This window comes from Quercus suber, unplaced genomic scaffold, assembly GCF_002906115.3.
Source record: "Quercus suber isolate HL8 unplaced genomic scaffold, Cork oak 2.0 scaffold_62, whole genome shotgun sequence".
In the NCBI taxonomy this organism is placed as follows: Eukaryota; Viridiplantae; Streptophyta; class Magnoliopsida; order Fagales; family Fagaceae; genus Quercus; species Quercus suber.
Window position 1 is genome coordinate 1356390 of NW_027069527.1, and position 23177 is coordinate 1379566.

General features: G+C 33.8%; 1 protein-coding gene across 1 annotated transcript; it reads left to right on the forward strand.

The window, feature by feature from the left end:
• The first annotated feature begins 15661 nt into the window (after positions 1-15661).
• Positions 15662-22116, forward strand: LOC112022905 (sulfate transporter 1.3). Its single transcript, XM_024055530.2, has 14 exons — positions 15662-15811; positions 15946-16306; positions 16395-16443; positions 16538-16745; positions 17909-18083; positions 18211-18276; positions 18356-18469; positions 18566-18682; positions 18783-18909; positions 19311-19597; positions 19677-19867; positions 20358-20443; positions 20532-20608; positions 21707-22116. Exons 2-14 carry the CDS (start codon positions 15965-15967, stop codon positions 21842-21844), a joined length of 1977 nt encoding a protein of 658 aa, XP_023911298.2. The 5' UTR covers positions 15662-15811; positions 15946-15964; the 3' UTR covers positions 21845-22116.
• The last annotated feature ends 1061 nt before the right edge of the window (positions 22117-23177 follow it).

Consider the following 23177-nt stretch of genomic DNA (forward strand, 5'->3'; position numbering starts at 1 on the left):
ACAGTTCCAACGATAAAGATGAACTTCAGGCCCGTATAAAGATGATAAGAATAGAGAAATATCTAAAGGAAAAGCTGCTACCACCGCATTAAATGCATTGCAGCAACTTTTCTGGCCACATTTATATGGAGAAGACCCCTGAACAGTGTAGTTTCAGCTGCCACCACTCATGGAGAATCAAAGAAGGTACCTGATGAGACATACACTCAAGTGAATGCTTAGATGAAGAACAAGTGAATAATCAAGATAGCCAAAAAGAAAACTATATAAATGTAAGAGACCTCTCATGGAAAGGGGGGGAAAGAAAAAAGAAGGAAGGAGAGAGTAGGAAGATTTACTGTAGCTCTAAGAATTGTATTAGCTTTCAAAATAAAAGTTTATCTCCTCGGACATCAATTTATTTAAGTTTCAAGTTTGTTTTAGTACTTGTTCATCTTTTAAATCTTTATTAAATATTGTTTAATTCACAATCAGCCCAGCTCTTTCACCTACTCTCTACAAATTCAGTGTATTGAACTTGTTGGGCTCATATTCCATACCTTTTGGGTTTGGGCTACAAATCTTGACCCTGCAATTATGTTCATTCTTGATATATCATTATGATTTTTTTCAAAACATACTAAGTTCAAACAATGTATGTCTGTTATGCTTATACATAATTATGATTATTTAAATTCGCACAAAGTTTAGGAATTATAAGTTTTTCAACAAAGAAATTATAATAATGGAAACTATTAGCTAAATTGTGCAATGAATAGGGAAGTTCGACAAAAAATATTTATATATGATAACTTCCTAACAATTCAACGGAGTCAAACCTCCCAAACGAAAGAGGAAGAGAGGAATTATTACAATGCACTTGGAATTAGTTGGAAAATGAAGTTTTGAACCAATTTCAACAAGAACACTAATGCCAAAAATTAGAAGGTAGTCATATTTCTTTAATTAGATTGCAAACAGTGTAACCTAAACTTATTTTCTATACCGATAAATACATTAACATTAACCTTTTGAGATTAAGCCAAACAAATAAATATTTTGCAACTCTATCCAAAATTGTCAATGCACCCGTTAAATTTCTAAAGTAAGGCCTAAAAGTTCAAATAGCGTTGAAAATACTATGAATGTTTAGACCCCCAAATAAACAAATTACCAATTCAAGCTATATATCAAACAATGTATGTGCAGAAAATAATTATAAGCTTATACCAGAATTGATAAACAATCTAAACCAATTAAAATCACATCCACGGCAGAAATTAAAAGGCAAAGATTAAGGGAAGAGAAATGCAAACACAAGGACAACACAATGATGTGTTATCGAAGAGAAAACTGAAGCCCTCAGCGTAAAACCTCTCCGCCACCCTCCAAGCGATCAATAATCTACTAGAAAATGAAGTTGGAATACATGAACAGCAATAGACATTCCAAGCCTAATCTACCCAGGTACTTAAGCCCTCCAAGCTTCTTGCTTCAATGAGGTTATGTCAAACCTTTGTCTTTTCTAGCTTACCGAATTCCGCTATAACCCATAGCATCAACCAATAACCATTGGTCCTTTCTTAACTGCTTCCCAAAGCACCAAATAGCCTTCTCACAGATGTGGGTATGGTGAGAAAAGGATTTGGGTAAGAACCTCTCAAGGATGTAACAATGGAGATGATGAGAGTAGAGGAATTTGAAGAGTCTCTATGTGAAGATTGTGGATGAATCAATCTTGTTTTTCTCTAGGGTTTCTCTCTTAAAAATCTCTCTGGAAGCTCTCTACATTTAGTGGGTATAAGGGGTATTTATACTTGGGTGAGAATGGAATGCAAAGAGTCAGTTTTTCCTAAACAGGATGGTCTAGCGGCTTGGCCTCGCAACTTGACTGAGTCACGAGTTCAGGCAGCGAGATAACAGAATGGCCAGGCTAAACTTTTTGTCCTGTAGTGCTCCAGCTGGTGCGACTATTCATCTTCTCACACGCTTCACTCGTGTGCTGCATTTGGCGGCTTGCCAGTCACGAGTCACCCGCGAGTCTCTGCATTCTTACACAATCTCGAGCATTTCTTCACACTCTCTCACTCACTACCCTTACATGATTCCCACCTAAATACAGGGTTACTAATTGCTAAATTACAAGCAAATTTGGCACGGAATAAAGCCAATACAATGATTGGTTAAATTCAACCTTACAATCTCCTCATTTGGCTATTCCGTGACAAAACCCTACAACAAACTCTAGACTTAATGCGTGAGTTGGGAACAGTTTATCAAAACTCACTCATACCTAACTCTAGAATATGTGAAGCTCTTGAACCATAAGAACAAGTATCTCCTGAAACATAACAACACACTATAATCATTGTATACAAAAAAACTTGTAATGCATATGGAGCAAGCACAATGCGATCAAGTAAAATGGAAACAAGTAGTAAACCAAGGCTTGACCAAAAATGAACAATCACAATGAAAAGTGATCACAATGCTCATTTACACATAGAATGAACATCCGGACATACAAGCTAATAAGCTCAATTGCAAAGAATCATTTGCATGTCCAACACTCAATCAATGCAATAACACTAGGAAATTGCATTAAAGATATAAAATCCAACAAAGGGCACAAGAGTGATGTACTTAAAGAAAATGCATGACATTTAACATCAAGTATTTAAGCTACAAAGCATGGGTACATAAACCTTAAAAGCTTACAAAAGCAACAGATACAAATAGTAAATAAAAACTGAATAACATCTTAAGTATTAATAAACCAAAGTTTCAAATTCAAATAAAATCATGAGTTTTAAACCTTTAAACTAACATTTTAACCATAGAGTATCAAAACCATAATGAGAGCATTAAACATAAAGTAAAAACGGAAACATAAACTGAATAAACACTGTTTATGGCATGCTCCCCCTCAAAATGGCACTCCCCCTCAAGAGCTGCCCCTCAAAAATTCCATTTGCATGTCCAACACTCAACCAATGCAATAACACTAGGAAATTGCATTAAGGATATAAAATCCAACAAAGGGCACAAGAGTGATGTACTTAAAGAAAATGCATGACATTTAACATCAAGTACTTAAGCTACAAAGCATGGGTACATAAACCTTAAAAGCTTACAAAAGCAATAGGTACAAACAGTAAATAAAAACTGAATAACATCTTAAGTATTAATAAACCGAAGTTTCAAAGACAGATATTACTCAAACACAGACCATTAACCAAGACAGGTCAAAGAAAATAAGCAACACTGATGCAATGAATATCTGAGAAATTAAATGGTGACCAAAAGTAATGATTGTTTAGAAACACTTCAGTAGAAAGTGAACAATGAACATTGCACTGTCATAGATAACTATCATTGTGACCTTTTACCACGAAATGATATGAACAGAACAACACATTCAAGAAACACAACACAAAGGACAAACCTCATAAAAACAACTATGAGAGGAGCATCTAACACACAAAAACACCAACACTCAAACAAGTACTCTTAACAATAATAAAACAAATCCATGTTCGAACACAATATAACTCAAATCTCAATGGCAACACACAAATCAAGAAAATAGTGCTAAAAAACATGAAGTATGGAGTGAGAGAGAAAACCTATACCTTATTTTTGGAGATTGGTGGTTGAAATAATGCAAAGATGAAGGTTTTTAAGAGAAACACGGTGAGTTTGAGAAATGGTTGAAATGGGAAAGACAATGAACAGTCACAAAAATTCAAGGGAAAACTGAAATGATTTTAAAAACTGTCCAATTTGCGTAAAATACGTGTTTTTCGTGATTGGATCAAGTCGCCAGTAAGTTGCTAGGGTAAGCCGCAAAACACTTTGAAACCGAGATTCTTGAAAAAATTTCTAAGTGTTTTTCGCGACTGGAAGGTCTACCCATGAGACAATCGCTAGATGAGCCACAAAAATCTCTGTGTATCCCTCGTGACTAGACCTTTCACCCGCAAAAAAAGTCACCACACTGAGCCACAAAAAACATAAAAACTCAAATTTTGAAAAATATTCTAAGTATTTTTTGCGACTAAGGCATTTACCTACCAGTGAGTCGCCAATAAGCCATGAAAACCCTCTGAGTAAAGTTCACGACTGGGGCATGCGACTGGACCAACCCGCGACTGAGTCGCCAGAACAGGGCAACACAGTTTTTAAAATTTTGACAACTTTTGTGAAAAACAAAATACTTTCCAAAAACATCTAAAACACTTAAAAATCTTTTTGTGTTTGATCAACAAAGATTGAGCATATGAAAACACATTTAATCAGGTACAATCACACAAATAAATATGACAATTATTGAACATAAACATGTATGATGTGTGTGGATATCAAAAATGAGATAGTCTTTAGTCTAATGTGAAGCTTCAATGATCAATTCAATCAAGGCATACACAACTAGTACTAGATAATGTGACCCATCTCAATTATAGAAATATGCATATATGACCTCCCATACAAACTTGAGAACAATTTTTTAAGCTTTTCATTTGGCTCCATGTTCAACATATCATTTGATCTTTTTGAAACAAAACATCTTATTGTGAGATCGATGCTTGAAATTTTTGATATTTCACATTGATGAGTTAGCCTTTGGTTTTTTGGGCATCATACAATTTTATTTTTGGTCGCTTTCCCTTTTTCCTAATTAAATACTAGTATGTGCGACAAGCTTTTGCAGCTCAATATCTCTTTTCATTTGGAGATTTAAATTTTGTGAGCTCTTTAATTAAAAGTAATAAAATAAAAAGTGGGAAGATATATAGGCACAAGTCTATGAATGTCTCAAGATCAACAAAACCATTCACTAATCATTCAAGACAAGTTTAAAGATCTATTTACAACAATCATATAGATTTCAAGATTTCTTCCACAATGATATGAGTGCATAAGAAACAAGCTATGCTCGTAGATGCACTAAGCCATTAGTACAAAGGTACAAGGCAAAACATATTTTGAGACAAAACTTAACAGAGTCGATCAAACTTTTTGGATTTTATACTTTTTATGTGTTTTTGGATTTTTGACATAAAAGCAAGAAAAGATTGATAAAAAACAACAATGTAAAAACATTTAAAAAGAAACAAGTGAACAGCCAAACACAAACAAGCAAAAAGCACACAACCAAGCATATTCACAAAGTATAGGAAGAATTAATGCATGGACATCTTGTAATGCTTATGCATGAGTACCCCTCTTCACCCACATGTCACGTGCGTTTGGGGTGATATCCCTATAGGATTATTGGGTACGATAGTTAGGACTTTCAAACCTTCTAGTGAAACTCTCCAAGCAAGTGGTGAATGCACCAATCATCTTCATCATGTCCATCATACCGGGATCACCATTTCGACCTCTTGATGGCTCAATAGCCCATGTACTCTTGTCATTTCTTGGTCCTCTTGACCTTTGATCATTAGCATTCTTCAATACTCTAAGCTTATGACAATTCCGTTTGGTATGTCCTTGCAATCCGTAATGGTGACAAAAATGATTCGTTCTAGGATCTCTTTCTGATCTTGGAAGAGATCTTCCTCTAACTTCAGGTCTGATCACTGATTGGTTACATGGCCTATTCAATACCCGTTGGTCAACCACATTCTTCTTCTTTTCATCCCTTACTGTCTTAGGTGTAGAGGCAGCCACAGTAGGTTCTTTGGCTTGCACAAACTTCACTTCTTTTGTGATTTTGACAACTGAACTGCTTTCTCCAATATATCCTAACACGGATTTATCTGAAGAATGCTTTTGAGAGGAAATGACATCATCTAGCTTCTTGGTGGAAACCCTCTCTACCTTGGCATTTACTTGCACTACCTCTTGCTCAAGAAATCTCATTTTTGTGTAAGCCTTAACAGCTCTCCATTCAGCCTTTCTATCTCACACTTGGCCTCCTTATGTCGCACTAAGAGACTTTGATAGTCCTCCTTTGCTTTCTTCATCTTCTTTATAGCCGCCTTGGCCACCCTTGTATACTCTCCCAACTTCTCAAAAAGTGAGTTGTAGTTCTCTTGAAGATCGGCTGTGCTTTCATTTTCTTCAGCATCTAATTCTTCAACAACTCTGATTGATTCTTCATCACTATGCTCCCCAAGCTCTTGTACAAGCAAATTCAAGTCCTCCGAAAACTCAAGATGAGCAATAGTCATAAAGGCAGAGTAATTCCCTTCTCCGTCACAACTTTCCTCAGAATCAGAATTAGATGAGTCCGAGTCACTGAGAGTTATAGCATATGTCTTGCCTTTCGATTTCAAATAATTGGGACATTCCTTTTTGAAGTGTCCATGCCCGTTGCACTCGAAGCAAGTAATTCTTTGTGTAGATTGGGATTCCTTTCCATCTTTCTTTCTGAATTCCTTTTTCTCCCTTCCTGAACTTTGGAATTTCCCTTGATCACCAAATTTACCATTGTTCTTGAATTTCAAGAATTTCTGAAAATTTTTCACAAGGTATGCAACATCCTTATCAACAACATCTTCATTCGATGAATCAAGGACTTCGACCCTTTCCTCAACCATCTTAAGAGCAAGAGATTTGCTCTTCCTTTGTGTGGGCGATGACAATTCATAGGTCTGAAGTAAGCCAATTAGTTCTTGGACTTTGATATCATCAAGGTCCTTACTATTTCATTCAGCTTGGTATAGAAAGAGTCAAAGGACTCATCCTCACTCATTTTCAGCTCCTCGAAACGAGTGGTCAGCATCTGTAGCTTGGTATCCTTCACTTTCTTTGTTCCCTCATACATGGTCTCCAATATTTGCCATGCTTACTTGGCAATGGAAATGTGAGATATCCTGTGGAATTCTTCTGGAGAAACATCACAAAAAATAACATTAAGTGCTTTGCTATTAGCATTAGACGCCGCGAGGGTTGCCTTATCTCACATGGATTTGCTATTGCAATATCCACTGCATCCCAAACGGTTTCATTCATAGAACAAAAAAATGTCCTCATCCTGACTTTCCAAAAAGCATAGTTGTTACCATCAAAAAATGGTAAAGCATTTAAAGATTGAGACCGGTCCATCTCAATAAGGGGTCAAGGATCACACAAAGGTGTTTAAACCACAAAGAGTGCATCTACTCTGATATCAATTGAAAGTTCAAATAGCGTTGAAAACACTATGAACGTTTAGACCCCCAAATAAACAAATTACCAATTCAAGCTATATATCAAACAATGTATATGCGGAAAATGATTATAAGCTTATACCAGAATTGATAAACAATGTAAACCAATTAAAATCACATCCATAGCAGAAGTTAAAAGGCAAAGACTAAGGGAAGAGAGATGGAAACACAAGGACAACACAACGATATGTTATCGAAGAGGAAACCAAAGTTCTCGGCGTAAAACCTCTCTGTCGCCCTCTAAGCGGCCAATAATCCACTAGAAAATGAAGTTGGGATACATGAACAGCAATAGACCCTCCAAGCCTAATCTACCCAGGTACCTAAGCTCTCCAAGCTTCTTGCTCCAACGAGGTTACGTCAAACCTTTGTCTTTTCTAACTTACCGGATTCCGCTATAACCCATAGTATCAACCAATAACCATTGGTCCCTTCTTAACTGCTTCCCAAAGCACCAAATAGCCTTCTCACAGATGTGGGTATGGTGAGAAAATGATTTGGGTAAGAACTTCTCAAGGATGTAACAATAGAGATGATAAAAGTAGATAAATTTGAAGAGTCTCTATGTGAAGATTGTGGATGAATCAATCTTATTTTTCTCTAGGGTTTTTCTCTTAAAAATCTCTCTGAAAGCTCTCTATATTTCGTGGGTATAAGGGATATTTATACTTGGGTGAGAATGGAATGCGAAGAGTCAATTTTTCTTAAACAGGGTGGTCTGGCAGCTTGGCCTCGCAACTTGATTGAGTCGCGAGTTCAAGCCGGGAGATAACAAAACGGCCAGGCTAGACTTTTTGTCCTGTAATGCTCTAGCTAGCGTGATTGTTCATCTTCTCGCACGCTTTACTCATGTGCTGCATTTGGTGGCTTGCCAGTCGCGAGTCCCAGTCGCAAGTCTCTGCATTCTTGCACAATCTCGAGCATTTCTTCACACTCTTTCACTCACTACCCTTACATGATTCCCACCTAAATATAGGGTTACTAATTGCTAAATTACAAACAAATTTGGCATGGAATAAAGCCAATACAATGGTTGATTAAATTCAACCTTACAACGCCAAATATCTACCTTGTTTACAAAGCATAGCAAGTGAATAGCAAGGTAATATTACCACTAATTGTATTGGAAACTTGACAGGCAGCTAACCTATATTAAAATCATGGTTTCTTAAATTTTATTATTTGAGTATGTGTTTGAAAATGTGTTCAATTTAAATCAAGTATTATATTCAACTCTTTAACCTTTTTAGTAAAGGCCAGCTCCCCCGCAAGGAACAGTTGATTAGATTATCATTGTCGTGTTTGCTATACTTATAATTTATAGATCTATTAGTTTCAAAAAAAAAAAAAAAATCACACTAAGAATTTTTTTTCTAATAAAATTTTGCATGTCAAATTTCATTAAATTTACAACTATGAAGGCTGGGACCAGAAATTAATGTTTGATATGTTAGTTATGGAAAAAAAAATAATTCTTCTCTTTTATTAAAACTTTATAGAGAAATACCTTTGTGATCCGAGAAAGGGGTAAATTTTGAATGTTTGATCTCGAAGTTCAGTAGAAACTTGTCACTACTACAATCTCTTATTTTACAAAGTGATATTGTCGTGACACATGAATTGAACCCAACAATCATAATCATTGTTGGTTTTATGATGGTATAACAAAAACTTAACCAACAGAAAGTCCAACTTGAGGATAATATCAAATTTAAAAAATAAGGACAAAAATCAATGATTTAAAACACTCAAACTCAAACACGAACCCGATTGAAGGTTGGTCTTTTTACCCTTCTTAGTTAACAATCCACAACAAAACCTGTAAGGTTGAATTTATTCAATCATGTGTTGGCTTTATTCCTTATCAAATTTGCTTGTAATTTAGCAATTAGATACCCTGTAATTAGGTGAGAATTGTGTAAGGGTAGTGTGTGAGAGAGTGTGAAGAAAACTCAAATGTGTGCACTCAAGAAGGGCCTCGCGACTAGATCTCACGACTGGCGAGTCGCCAACACGTGTGAAGCATGCAGAGGAGCTGAAGGGTCACGACAGCTGGAGCACTACAGGACAAAACTTCCAGTCTGGCCAGGCAGTTAGCTTGCGACTCAAACTCGCGACTTGTTCCAGTCGTGAGGTCGAGTCGCTAGAATGCCCTATTTGGTTGAAACATAACTTTTCACATTCCTCATATACTCTACTATAAATACCCTCATACCCACGAAATGTTAAGAGTTTCTAGAGAGAATTTTAAGAGAGAAGCCCTAGAGAAAAACAAGATTGACTTGTCCACAATCTTCATCCTTTGATTCTCCAAATTCCTTTACTCTCACCCTCTCTATTGACATATCCTTGAGAGGTACATTTAGTCAAATCCTTACCTCACCATACTCATATCAGTAATGAGGTATATTGGTGCTTAGGAAGCAGTTCAGAAGGGACCAATTCATTTTGGTTGATGCAATGGGTGATTGCGGGATCCGATAAGCTAGAGAAGATAAGGTTCGGCGTAACTATGTTGGAGCAAGAAGCTTGGAGGGCTTAGGTGCACTGGATAAATTAGGCTTGGAGAGTCTTCTGCTTTTCATGTATCCTAACTATATTCTTTAGTAGATTATTGACCGCTTGGAGGGCGGCGGAGAGATTTTTCGCCAAGTACTTCAGTTCCCTCTTTAATAACATATCGTCATGTTATCTTTGTGTTTGCATCTTTCTTCCCTTTCTCTTTACCTTTTAATTACTGTTGTGTTGGTTATTAATTATGGTTTAGAGTGTGTTACCAATTTGGTTTTAGCTTATATTTCATTTTTCGCACATATATTGTATGATTATAAGCTTGTGTTGCATTTTTAATCTGGAAGTCTAAACGTTCATAAGTGTTTTACACACTATTTGAACTTTCAAAACCTTTGGTCAAGAAAGACCAAAGTTAAACATTATATTTAGGACCCAAGTACAAAAATACAGCACTGCAGCTAATTTGGTTATTTAAATAGAAATTTTCATTTTTCAAAAACCAAACCAATATATTAAGCTTCAACCCAACTCTAGTTAATAAAACCAACATCAAGCTACTTGGAATAGTTAAAACTAACAATACATAGTAATAGTTCCAAAAAGCTATTTAATTATAGAGCTACACAAACAGCAGAAAACTATCATAAATAAGTCACATATCAGAATTTTCCTAGACTCAAGCAACAGAGCTTGCATGTTTTTAGTTGTGTTATTTTATTCATTTCTAGTAATACTATGTTCACTGCACAAAAAATCACATGGACATGGTATTTGGATTATGATAGTCTTTTTTTTTTTTTTTAGAGAAGAGGATTATGATAGTCTTATGTGTTGGATTATGGGGCCAATTAGCCCACAATACGTGCAACGGTTAAATAATATTTTATATATATAAAAACATTGCACAATATTGTATATTATATCAGATAATTATGAATAATGAAAATGGCATGTTTGGTCATGATTGATTGTGTGAGGTTTGACTTAGTCAAACATACAATTGAGATATCTTAGAGATATAGAGTTGTGAGTCAAAGCAATAAAGTGATTAAAGAGTCTGAAATATCTTAAAGTTCATGTCCTAATTTATAGGAACAGAAAGAACTTTGGAAATCTTCATATCCTAATTTGTAGGAACAGAATTGAACGTTAGGGGGTGGAATTTTAAAAAACCCACATAAACTCATTGCAAACCCTCACACTATTCACTCTTATCTTTCTCATTAATTATTTCATTCTAAATTCAGATATTTATTGTAATTTGTATTTGCTTCATTATGTGTGCTCTAGAGAGGTGTTCTGCCTAAAGTAGCGTACGCCTAAAACGATGAGAGTACGCCGTAGTGTGCTGGCGTATGCCAGGTTCCTCCAAATCAAATGTCTAGTTTTGTTTCACTTGTTTTTGCATGTTCTTCAGTTATGGGTTTCTAATTAAATAGCAGCGGAGTACAAGCCACTTTGAACAAAAAGGTTTGGTCTCCTTTGTTCTCTTTTTCTTTTTTTTGGCTTGCATGACTTCTCTTATTTACAATTCTGAGCTTTTTAGAAGTTTTAAATTTTTAACACATTTTGATAGCATGAGATATTAGAAATGTGAAAACATGAATTTATTCGGATGAGAGTATAGGCTTTCAATATAATTTTAATTGGAGTATTCGATTAATTTTGATAGCATGAAATATAAGAAATACGAAAACATGAATTTTATTTTAATGATAGTGTAGGATTTTGTCCATATTAGTCCTAGTTTGAATTTGAATTTAAAACCAAATGGGAAAACAATAACATTTGATCCTAAAAGATTCGCAGAAAGTAAATGGATTCTTAATCGCATGTTGTATGCCTGCTCTGACTTCTCTCATGCTCACATACTTGAATGGTTCACATGATTTTTTTTTCCTACTCCCTTTTAAATTCTTATATATAACAGGCCTTGATTGATTTAGTTTAACTTTTGAATAATGTTAGAGATACAAACAATTTTACAAACTACTGATGTGATGAGTGATTATTAGTAATTAAATGAAAAAGTGATATTAATGATGTGTTTAGATGAAAACCAATAAGAGATTGGTCACATCGATATTTTGTAAAAAATTTGTAAAATAGTTTATGAATGTAGCATTACTCTTAATTTTTTTTGTATTTTTAGTTAGTAAATAGTAAATATGTTATTAGGGTTAGTTGTGTGTAATTTATTTAGGCTTCCTTAGTTATATGGCAAACCTAGGTGCCCTACACTTTCTTAGGAATATATTATTTTCATTTTTTTTTCTTTTTCTTTTTTTGATCGATTCTTAGGAATATATTCTACCTTTAGACTAAGTATAGACAACTTCCTTTTCACATTAGGTTATTGTGAAGTTAACCATTTAACTATGTTAAATTACCGATTGTCCTAAAAGTATAAGTTATTAGAAAATTGTGAATTTAATTATGGCATAAATGCACTTTTGGTCCCTACATTTTGGGTCATTTTTCGATTTGGTCCCTAACTGATTTTGCTCCTAGGTGAGTCCCTTCTTTTTCATAATCATTTTTAAAATGGTCCTTACCGTCAATCCAATTACGAAAAATGCTGAAGTGGCAAACGAAATGCATTGTTGGCATGTTAATCGCTGACGTGGCTAATAAAATAATAATAAAATATTTTATTTGATATTTTGTAAATGCCACATTAGCATTTTTTTGAATTAAAAAAAGCCATGTCAGTTTAATTAAAAAAATAAAAATAATTTATATTTTTCAATTTCAATTTAATTCAAACTAAATTAAAAAAAAAAACTTTTAAATCTAATTTTATTATTATTATTATTATTGCTTTCATTATTTTTTAGGTAAGAACACAAGAACCTGTTCTTCATGTTCTTCTTGAATCCAAGAACAATCAAACCCAGAACAATGCAAAATATCATACAAAACCCTATCCTCCACCAAAACCTCCAGAACATGAAAAAAATCATCAAAGCCAAACCCACATGAGAAAACCAACCTAGAAAAATCATCAAACCTCCAACCCAGAAAAATGTCCAACCCAGAAACCTCCAACCCAGAACATGAACTTCATTCTTCATGTTCTTCTCCAAATCAAGACAAACCCAATTGACTAACCCACTCAAAATCAATCTCAACACAAAAAATTCCAACACAACCAACATTGAAACCTTTAGGAAAGCAAACCCATAAATCCAAAAAAATATACAAATCCGCATAAAAAAAAATTTAAAATTAAAAAAAAAAAAAAAAAAGACCAAATCGAAAAACGGCCACAAATATAGGACCAAAAGTGCATTTATACCTTTAATTATTTAATTATAATTTTAACACTTCTCTCATGTGTGGGCCCAAACTCTCCTTACACTACTTTTCAAAAACTCTCATATCAAATTATTTATTTTGCATAAACTGATTAGATGTTTATAGAGTTGATTGGAATAATTTTGGAGCTTATGCTATTTTAGATGAACTATTGTGAATGCTGAAATAGGATTCAACCACCTACCACAACTAGCTACATCTTCACCTTTGAAAAGTCAGGAACGTTTGATACATGATTTTTATTATTTTTCTCCTACACATGTTGATTTGTACATACCCGTCTAAATGGGAAAGATTCATCATGTAAATAGTTTTGCATTCGCAATCATTAATTTTAGAACAATGCGAAATACGGAAACAAATTGAGAAGCATCAAATTAATGGAAGAACTGTATTGTGCAAAGTCAGGATTAGCTTTTAAGGTTGCTAATTATAAACAATCACTTTGATGGCCAAGCATAAGGAACAGCCACCGTATCTCACCTTTTACCTTTTTCAAATCAAATTGTCCACCTCCACCATCATATGCATTACCGACTAATAAAGATATCTTGAGTGGAAGAAATCATATATAGCTGAAACCAATTTCCTTGGTCAACAATTTCCCACAACTGATGGTTATTAGCTAATCCGTTTATTACTTCTCAAAAAGTGACCATATTCAAAGTTGATTCTTTATGACTCCTTATAGTGCTAAAATAGTTGACTCTAGGTTCCTTTTTAACACATATATAAATGCTAGCAGGAGCTTCCCTCTTCTTCCCAGTGTACTTAGCTCTTAGGTCTGGTTAAGTTCTTCCGCTAAGTAAGTAGCTTTATCTGCTTAATAAGCATATACTTTGTAAGCATTTGACTACCAGTGCNTAAAATTAAAAAAAAAAAAAAAAAACTCAGGACACATACAAGCCCAGAACATCAAGGGCAAAAAAAAAAAAAAAAAAAAACACACAAACACAAACACAAACAAACGCAAAATCCAAAACCAATACAACCATTTTTATTTTTGCTTCAAATCTTTCTTCCAAATCCCTAGAGAACAAATAAGATTGAGATTTTGCGAGATGCCCCCTCAGCTTCACCCACCTTCGCCGCCGGGCAATCTCCGCCGCCTTGACTCCAAAATCTGGTGAGCCTGTCCATCGAAGCCTTCTAGGAGCCAAAACGACATCGCCGCTGCAGGTGAGGATAAAATCTTGTCCTTCGCGAAGATTCTCATGTTGTCTGATGCCAACAACGACAGCGGATTCTCCGTCCTGAGGTTCTACGCTGACTCAATCTTTCCTCCGCTGAACTACCAAGCTGAGCCGCCGGTGCAGACCTTGTCGGTCACTGACGTTCACAGCGTGGTCTACTTGTGAGTTTGTGAGCTCCGACGCCTAATGGAGAAGAAGGCTGAGCGTGTGTGCTTAGTGGTAGAGAGTGTAGGGTGAAGAGAGAGAGAGAAAGGGAGTTTGAGATTAATGGTAGAAAGTGTAGAAGATTTTTTTTAAGCTGATAAGGTTAACCAAAAACAAAAGCAAAAAAGAATTAAAAAGATTATGAATTTTTATTTTTTAAGAAATGATTTTAGTTTAAATTAGATTTTATGTTTTTGTTTTAATTTAATTTACTTTTTTTTTTCTTAGCTGGCTTTTTTTATTAATTTAAATGCTAACATGGCATTTAGAAAATGTTAAATATATTTTTTACTATTACTTTATGAACCACGTCAGCAAACAATGCATTCTATTTGTCACTTTAGCATTTTTCGTAATTGGGTTGACGGCATGGACCATTTTAAAAACAACCATGAAAAAGAAGGGACTCACTTAGGAGCAAAATCAGTGCATTCTGTTTATTAACCACATTAGCAAACAGTACATTCCGTTTGCCATTTCAGCATTTTCTGTAATTGGGTTGATGGCATGGAACATTTTAAAAACAACTATGAAAAAGAAGGGACTCACTTAAGAGCAAAATCAGTTTAGAGACCAAATCGAAAAACGGCCCAAAATATAGGACCAAAAGTGCATTTATACCTTTAATTATTTAATTATAATTTAAACACTTCTCTCATGTGTGGGCCCAAACTCTCCTTACACTACTTTTCAAAAACTCTCATATCAAATTATTTATTTTGCATAAACTGATTAGATGTTTATAGAGTTGATTGGAATAATTTTGGAGCTTATGCTATTTTAGATGAACTATTGTGAATGCTGAAATAGGATTCAACCACCTACCACAACTAGCTACATCTTCACCTTTGAAAAGTCAGGAACGTTTGATACATGATTTTTATTATTTTTCTCCTACACATGTTGATTTGTACATACCCGTCTAAATGGGAAAGATTCATCATGTAAATAGTTTTGCATTCGCAATCATTAATTTTAGAACAATGCGAAATACGGAAACAAATTGAGAAGCATCAAATTAATGGAAGAACTGTATTGTGCAAAGTCAGGATTAGCTTTTAAGGTTGCTAATTATAAACAATCACTTTGATGGCCAAGCATAAGGAACAGCCACCGTATCTCATTTACCTTTTTCAAATCAAATTGTCCACCTCCACCATCATATGCATTACCGACTAATAAAGATATCTTGAGTGGAAGAAATCATATATAGCTGAAACCAATTTCCTTGGTCAACAATTTCCCACAACTGATGGTTATTAGCTAATCCGTTTATTACTTCTCAAAAAGTGACCATATTCAAAGTTGATTCTTTATGACTCCTTATAGTGCTAAAATAGTTGACTCTAGGTTCCTTTTTAACACATATATAAATGCTAGCAGGAGCTTCCCTCTTCTTCCCAGTGTACTTAGCTCTTAGGTCTGGTTAAGTTCTTCCGCTAAGTAAGTAGCTTTATCTGCTTAATAAGCATATACTTTGTAAGCATTTGACTACCAGCAATATGCAATAATTTTTACAGGACTAATTTATTTAGTTTTTTTTTTTTTTTTTTTTTTCTGTTTTAAATTTTTATTAGAATAAATCTTCTGGTTGCAATGAACCGTGATGTTACTGACGAGGCGGGATCGAAGGAGATGGACACAGGTATGTGTATATCTCCTTCACAAGATCACAATCCAGAAAATTTGCCATATGTTCACAAAGTGGGGGTACCTCCGAGGCAGAAACTTTTGAAGCAGTTTACAACTTCTGTAAAGGAAACTTTCTTCGCCGGTAACCCTTTCCGGCCCTTCAAGGGCCAATCCAGATTAGGAAAGTTTGTCCTTGCTCTCCAAGCCGTTTTCCCTATTGTTAGTTGGGGGAAGGACTATAATCTTGCTAGATTCAAAGGGGACCTAATAGCTGGACTTACCATTGCAAGCCTGTGTATTCCTCAGGTAATAGAATTTGGATGAAATTCATTATCTTTTGGTTTTCCATGCATACATTTCTAGTCATACTCAAATATATCACTCACCCTGTCAGGATATTGGATATGCAAGGCTGGCAAATCTGCCACCTCAAAATGGAGTATGTGAGTTTCCCTGTTTTCCTTGTAACCAGAGCTGCTTGGTTATCTTAACTATCACTAATTCAATTTTATATGGTCTATTTCCCTTGAAATATAGACACCAGTTTTGTTCCTCCTCTTATTTACGCCTTCATGGGAAGCTCGAGAGACATTGCTATAGGACCAGTGGCTGTTGTGTCTCTCTTGCTTGGAAGTCTTCTACAGAATGAGATTGATCCAGTGAAAGATGCACTTGAGTATCGACGTCTTGCATTCACAGCTACCTTCTTTGCTGGCGTCACTCAATTCACACTAGGGTTTTTCAGGTATTTATATACATGTTCGCCTCTACTAGGCATTGATTCTATCACACTTTCGGTTAGTTTACATATGTGTTTGCACACATAATCCATTTCATATTTAACATGCAGGACATCAGTAAAAAAATATATATGTAAATGCACGGAGTGTACAATAGCGAGCGTAAATAATATATGTATGCATGCAATATTATATTGTATATATTAAGGAATATTCACGATACTTTTTCATAGTATTCATTAAAAATGAGTTCTTCTTCGGGGGCAGACCCAGGTGGGGCCCAGGCTCCCTGGTCTTTATTTTTAATACTTATTATATATATTTTTTTTTATAGTTGCTCTCCTTTCAAATCTTTAGACCCTTTCAACTAGAAACTATCTAACTCAAAAACTTAACAAAAAAAAAAAAAAATCATTCATACTTATTATATATATTTTTTTTTATAGTTGCTCTCCTTTCAAATCTTTAGACCCTTTCAACTAGAAACTATCTAACTCAAAAACTTAACAAAAAAAAAAAAAAATCATTCACTATAGTGATTTTATTTTAGCAAAAAAATGTTTTACCACAAAAAAATTATGTGTTAGTAGAGAAGTTAAAACTTTTTTTTTTTTGGGCAATTACAGTAAATTGGTATAAATACCAATTGACTAGAACAAGTTTTTAAAAATAAAATACAATATTTTATTAAGATTATCTCTCTACTTTCAATTAATTAAAAACTCAAATTCTCTCTCTTCCTTCATTGTTCTAATGAGTTGTTTATATTATTTTAAATGAAATGGTAAAAGAATAGAACATTTGATGTTTGGTGTATTGAAAATGAGATAGTAAAATAAATAAATTAGTTTTTTTTTAAGTGCTAAAAGCTAAAATTTTTAACACCACTACTGTAAATGCTCTAACTTCAAAAAAAAAAAAAAAAAATCCTAGCCAGCCTAGTATTAAAATTTTTTTTTTTCGTCTTTGTTGGTTGATAATTACATCTTAATATATTAAGAAACAAAAAATTGTGTATTTATAATTTGTTAATCCTATATGAATGCCTATTTGGATTTTTTTTCCTACTTCAGCCCTCTCTAGCTTAAAATCCTGGATCTGTCCCTATTTTTCTTGCATATTAATTGTTAATGTTTAGAAGGATAATATATATCAACTCTGCTTTCAGATTGGGTTTCTTAATTGACTTTCTTTCTCACGCTGCAATCGTTGGGTTCATGGGTGGAGCTGCTATTACCATTGCCCTTCAACAGCTCAAAGGTTTGCTTGGCATATCTAACTTCACAAGGAAGACTGATATTGTCTCTGTTATGCGCTCAGTATGGGGTACAATACATCATGGGGTAATTAATTTCACATTTTTATTCTGATTCTCCATTACATTATTGACATCAAGCTAAGTTGCTATATATATATATTGTAGAACAATTTACTATCTTATACTATATACTCTTCTACGTTGCTTTACAGTGGAACTGGCAAACAATGGCAATAGGCATCTCGTTCTTGGCTTTCCTTCTACTTGCCAAGCACATTGTAAGAAATCTTTCCTTCCTTTTCTTACTATATCTTGAAGGTCTTCCAGTTGATTCCTCTATAATATATATTTGAGCAGGGAAAAAAGAACAACAAACTTTTCTGGGTTCCTGCAATTGCTCCTATGGTTTGTGTCATATTGTCCACCTTTCTTGTGTATATAACCCATGCTGATAAGCATGGTGTTCCAATTGTAAGTGCTCTTATTAATTTCATGATTATTTTTTCATTCTAGCTTTATGAGTAAGGAAATAACGCCAAATTCTTAGTAATAATTATATTATTTCAGGTTCGGCATATAAAAAAGGGCATAAATCCACCATCCTTTAAGGAAATTTATTTTACAGGAAAATATTTTGGAAAAGGATTCCGGATTGGTGTTTTATCTGGTATGATAGGACTAACGGTAAGAATATATGAGACTGACCATCTTACTAGAGTTAGTAATATAATTTTCAGATTTTACCAATCAATGTTGTGAAAGCCATTATTTTTTTGGTTTCTAGGAAGCTATAGCAATTGGAAGAACATTTGCGGCAGTAAAGGACTATCATCTTGATGGAAACAAAGAAATGGTGGCACTGGGGTCAATGAATGTTGTTGGTTCCATGACATCGTGTTATGTAGCTACAGGTGTGTGTTCGTTTGCCACCAGCTTTTTCATTTAACTTTTCGCTTATTTTATTTATGTACAATTTTTTTTTAACTTTACATTTAATGTACGTTTGGGACAAGTTGAAAATTTCAACTTATTTGCAATTTTAACTTATTTTTACTATTATTCATGAGTCTCACTGCATTTTTTAGTACTATTCAAGAGTCTTATTATATTATTCAGCTAACTTTTACTTATATTTACAATACTTTTAGTAAAAAAATTTCAGTTTCAACTAAATAATCTGTTCCCCAACGAACACTTAGCCTGCTTTCAGCAAAAAATCAAAATAAGAATTTTTCTTGGGTTTTTGTACTTATTTAAGGATGTATTGTTATTGAATTAACGTTGTTTGTTTGTGTCTTTGATTTTAATGCAGGATCCTTCTCTCGCTCAGCCGTAAATTTCATGGCTGGCTGCAACACAGCCATGTCCAACATTGTGATGTCTTGTGTTGTATTTTTAACTTTGGAATTCATGACATCACTATTTAAGTACACCCCAAATGCTATACTTGCTTCTATCATTATATCTGCTGTGGTAGGCCTAATTGATGTTGAAGCAGTGAGTCTATTGTGGAAGATTGATAAATTTGATTTTGTTGCTTGCATGGGAGCCTTTTTCGGTGTGATTTTTGTTTCTGTTGAGATTGGCCTTTTAATTGCGGTGAGAAATCTAGCATTCTTGTTTTTTTTTTTTTTTTTTGGCTTTCCAATCTATCACTACTAAATTACTTTTGCTATAGGTCTCAATATCATTTGCCAAAATACTATTGCAAGTGACAAGGCCGAGAACTGCATTACTTGGTAACCTTCCAGGGACTGCTGTTTACAGAAACATCCTGCAATATCCAGAAGCAAAAAAGGTTCCAGGCATTCTGATTGTTAGAGTAGATTCTGCTATATACTTTTCAAACTCCAACTATATTAAGGAAAGGTACTACCTTTTTCAATTCATTTGAATCTCTCTTTCTTACTTCTCCTTCCTCTCCTTTCTGAAGTACTTGTAGTATAGGGATATGCATGAACAAACAGCTTACAAAATTGGGAAATGTGCAGTTTTGGTGCTTCTTATTCAAAGTGAATTATGGTTTTTGTTATATTTCTGATTGTTCCATAAAATTAAATGGTTCCAAAATAGTGAATTTCTTCATTGTACAATAATTCCAACAGATTCTAATGTTCTAGAAGTCTTAAGTATCTAACTGGAAATTGTTCTTGATTGTACCATTAGACTATAATATCATTGACCAATTTTAAGACTTACAAAGTACATAATTACATATTAAAAGAATTTATTAGGGAAATGTTATAACTTTATACTTATTGTCAGCCAACATTTCTCAGTTGAATCCATAGACCTGTTTGTGGTTGTTTCAACATATGCAATCTATTGCAGATTAGTGCTTAAATCCAATTTCTTGCAGGATTTTGAGATGGCTAACCGATGAAGAAGAACAGCTAAAAAAGAAGGGTCTGCCTGCAATCCAGTATTTGGTTGTTGAAATGTCACGTAAGCAGATTGATACGTTGTTCTAATTCCTAATTTTTGTAATGAATCTCAAAAACCGAATATGTCTCATGAATTTGCATTATTGCAGCTGTTACCGACATTGACACTAGTGGCATTCATGCCTTTGAAGAATTATATAGGAGTCTTCAGAAGAGAGATGTTCAGGTAATTCCACAATTCAAAACTAAAAAAAATTATTACAATATTTTGGTCTCTTTTTGCAACGAAAAATTCTTAGATACTCTTAGAATATAATGAAATAGTGTTCCACCTCCTTCTTCTCACATTTATGATAAACCAACCATAAATTTAATGAGTGTAAATCACGCCATGAGTGTGAGAAGAATAAACATTATTCACTATGCTCTAGTATTACCAAAGAATTATTCGCTACATTATTTATACATAGGATATGGGAGTTAAAGATGCCACTTTGGATCGAAATAAATAAATGTGATTTCATATGGATAAAGTTATCTTTTTAATCACATTGGTAGATCAAACTCATGCCAAAACATAGTTGAGGAAAGTGCGATACATTTTTTTATCAGGCTCCTTTTCATCAATCTTATCATTTTTGTTAATTATATATCTTATCATTCTCTGCTAGTTATCCATTTCCATTTTATGTAACTAATATTATTCATGTCTTCAGCTTAGTTTTGAACTTTTATATATTTCCGCCAAAAGTCCAAAACTTTTTAACAATTGTCCCAAATATATGCCAATTATTAAAAAATTAATATCTTCACATTTCAATGTAAAAGTAAAGAAAATATCGGAGTAGAAATGTTGAGCTAGGTGATAACTTATTTATTATTGATTTCCTTGAAACTTGTACAGTTGGAAATAGAATAATAACTCAATGACAAAGATATTTTAGTGAATTGTACAAATCTAAACCTTGTTGAACCAAAAATGATGGGACTCACTCATATGTGAGAACATGGTTATATATACTGAATACACTAATTACTTGTTCCTATTGATTTAGTCTAATTAACTTTTTATAAAAAAATTTAAGTTACATGTATATTTGTGTATAATAAATTGATAAAAATAAGCTAATTTAAATGCACATTAAACATTTCTATATAATAGCATCTTGGAGCATTCATATTGGCATAGCCAATTTTTTTGCAAAATCTTAGCTGGCAAATCGAGGCCACAGTATTAAGTGTTCATGACATGTGCAATTTATTTGGCCAGTATAAAAGCAAAAATACTAATGGGAAGGTTTTTTTTTTAATTGTTATTTGAAAGTTACTTCTAGCAAATCCAGGGCCTATTGTGGTCAACAAGTTGCATGCATCAAAGATTGCAACCTTGATTGGGGAGAGCAAGATTTTTCTGTCCGTTGCTGACGCAGTTCGATATGTTCCGAAGACAGAGGAACCTTGAATGAGAGGGGATCAATTAACAGTGCCATATTGCCAATATTGAAGGAGCTCTGGAAAATTAATATGATTTTTCGTTACTTCGGTTTTTCATTTTCTTTGTTTTTATTTAAGAAACACATACATTTCGTTTGAGGTGTTATACTCATATTATATCGGTGTCGTAACTTCCTTGTTATGTTATAAATTTTCAAAAATTGCTCCTGTCTCTATATCGTAACCGAACCTGTACTCATGTTCTTACTTCTTAAGTATAATATCAATTGGTTTATGGGTGATGAACACTACGTTTTTTTTTTTTTTTTTGATAGCTGGGTATTAAATCATATATACATACATACATATATATATATATATAGAACCAATTTTATGTGTGAATTATTTCATTATTTATGATTATTTTCAAATTAATTAGGAATTTTTGAATAATCAACTTATTAATGTGAATTTTCTTCTAAAAAATGAAAAGAAAAAAGAAACTTAGTGTGAAGGCATTGGTAACGATTGTGTTTATTTGTAAAAAAAAAAATTACCTAGATTTAAAAGAACTACTGTTTGAAATATGGGAAGCCATTAAAAATCACCTCTTCGTTGAATGACTTTTTAAAATATCAATATCATTTTGGTTAACCAAATATTAATTTCAAAAATGAAACTTGTCCCTCAATGTGGTATTGCCTAGTCTCCCTTATTAGGTAAACCGTAAACTAGGCTTTGAATCTCCCCTTCCCACTTCTTTAATAATTATTTTAAAAAATAGTTATTAAATCGGTGAAAATAATCAAAACTAAACTTGCCATTATAAAGTGGACTAAAGATTTAGAAAAATGATGCCAGAAGTATGACTCTAAATTTCACCATAATTATCGTTGGCATTGGATCATATGATTGGGTCTAATAGATCCATCTGCGCAGCCCATTAGAAAAAAGCCTAACTCTAAGATTTACTACAAGATGCTATTTAAGTATTTTATTCTAAATAGGAACTGGACAAAGATAGAACAAGAGAAAAGATCATCATGTGGAATTCATTGGTGAGGGTCGCCAGACATGGAAAGGAGCCTGGGTTCGTACAGTTCACAGTTCCCTAGTGGGTTTGGCTAAACAGTAAGGTAATTCAAAACCCAAAAAGTTTGATGCAACACCATGTAACTATCTATTTCTTTCATTGTATCAAATTAATAGAGCTTTTTCTCATTGATTTCAAGCCCATAAATGGCTTTATGATGCCTTTTCAACCATTTTTTTCACAAAGCAATAAACACCTGGTTTATGTTTGCCCTTACCAATGCTAATAAGGTTACTTTCCGGTGGCACCAACGATGCCATTAGACTCC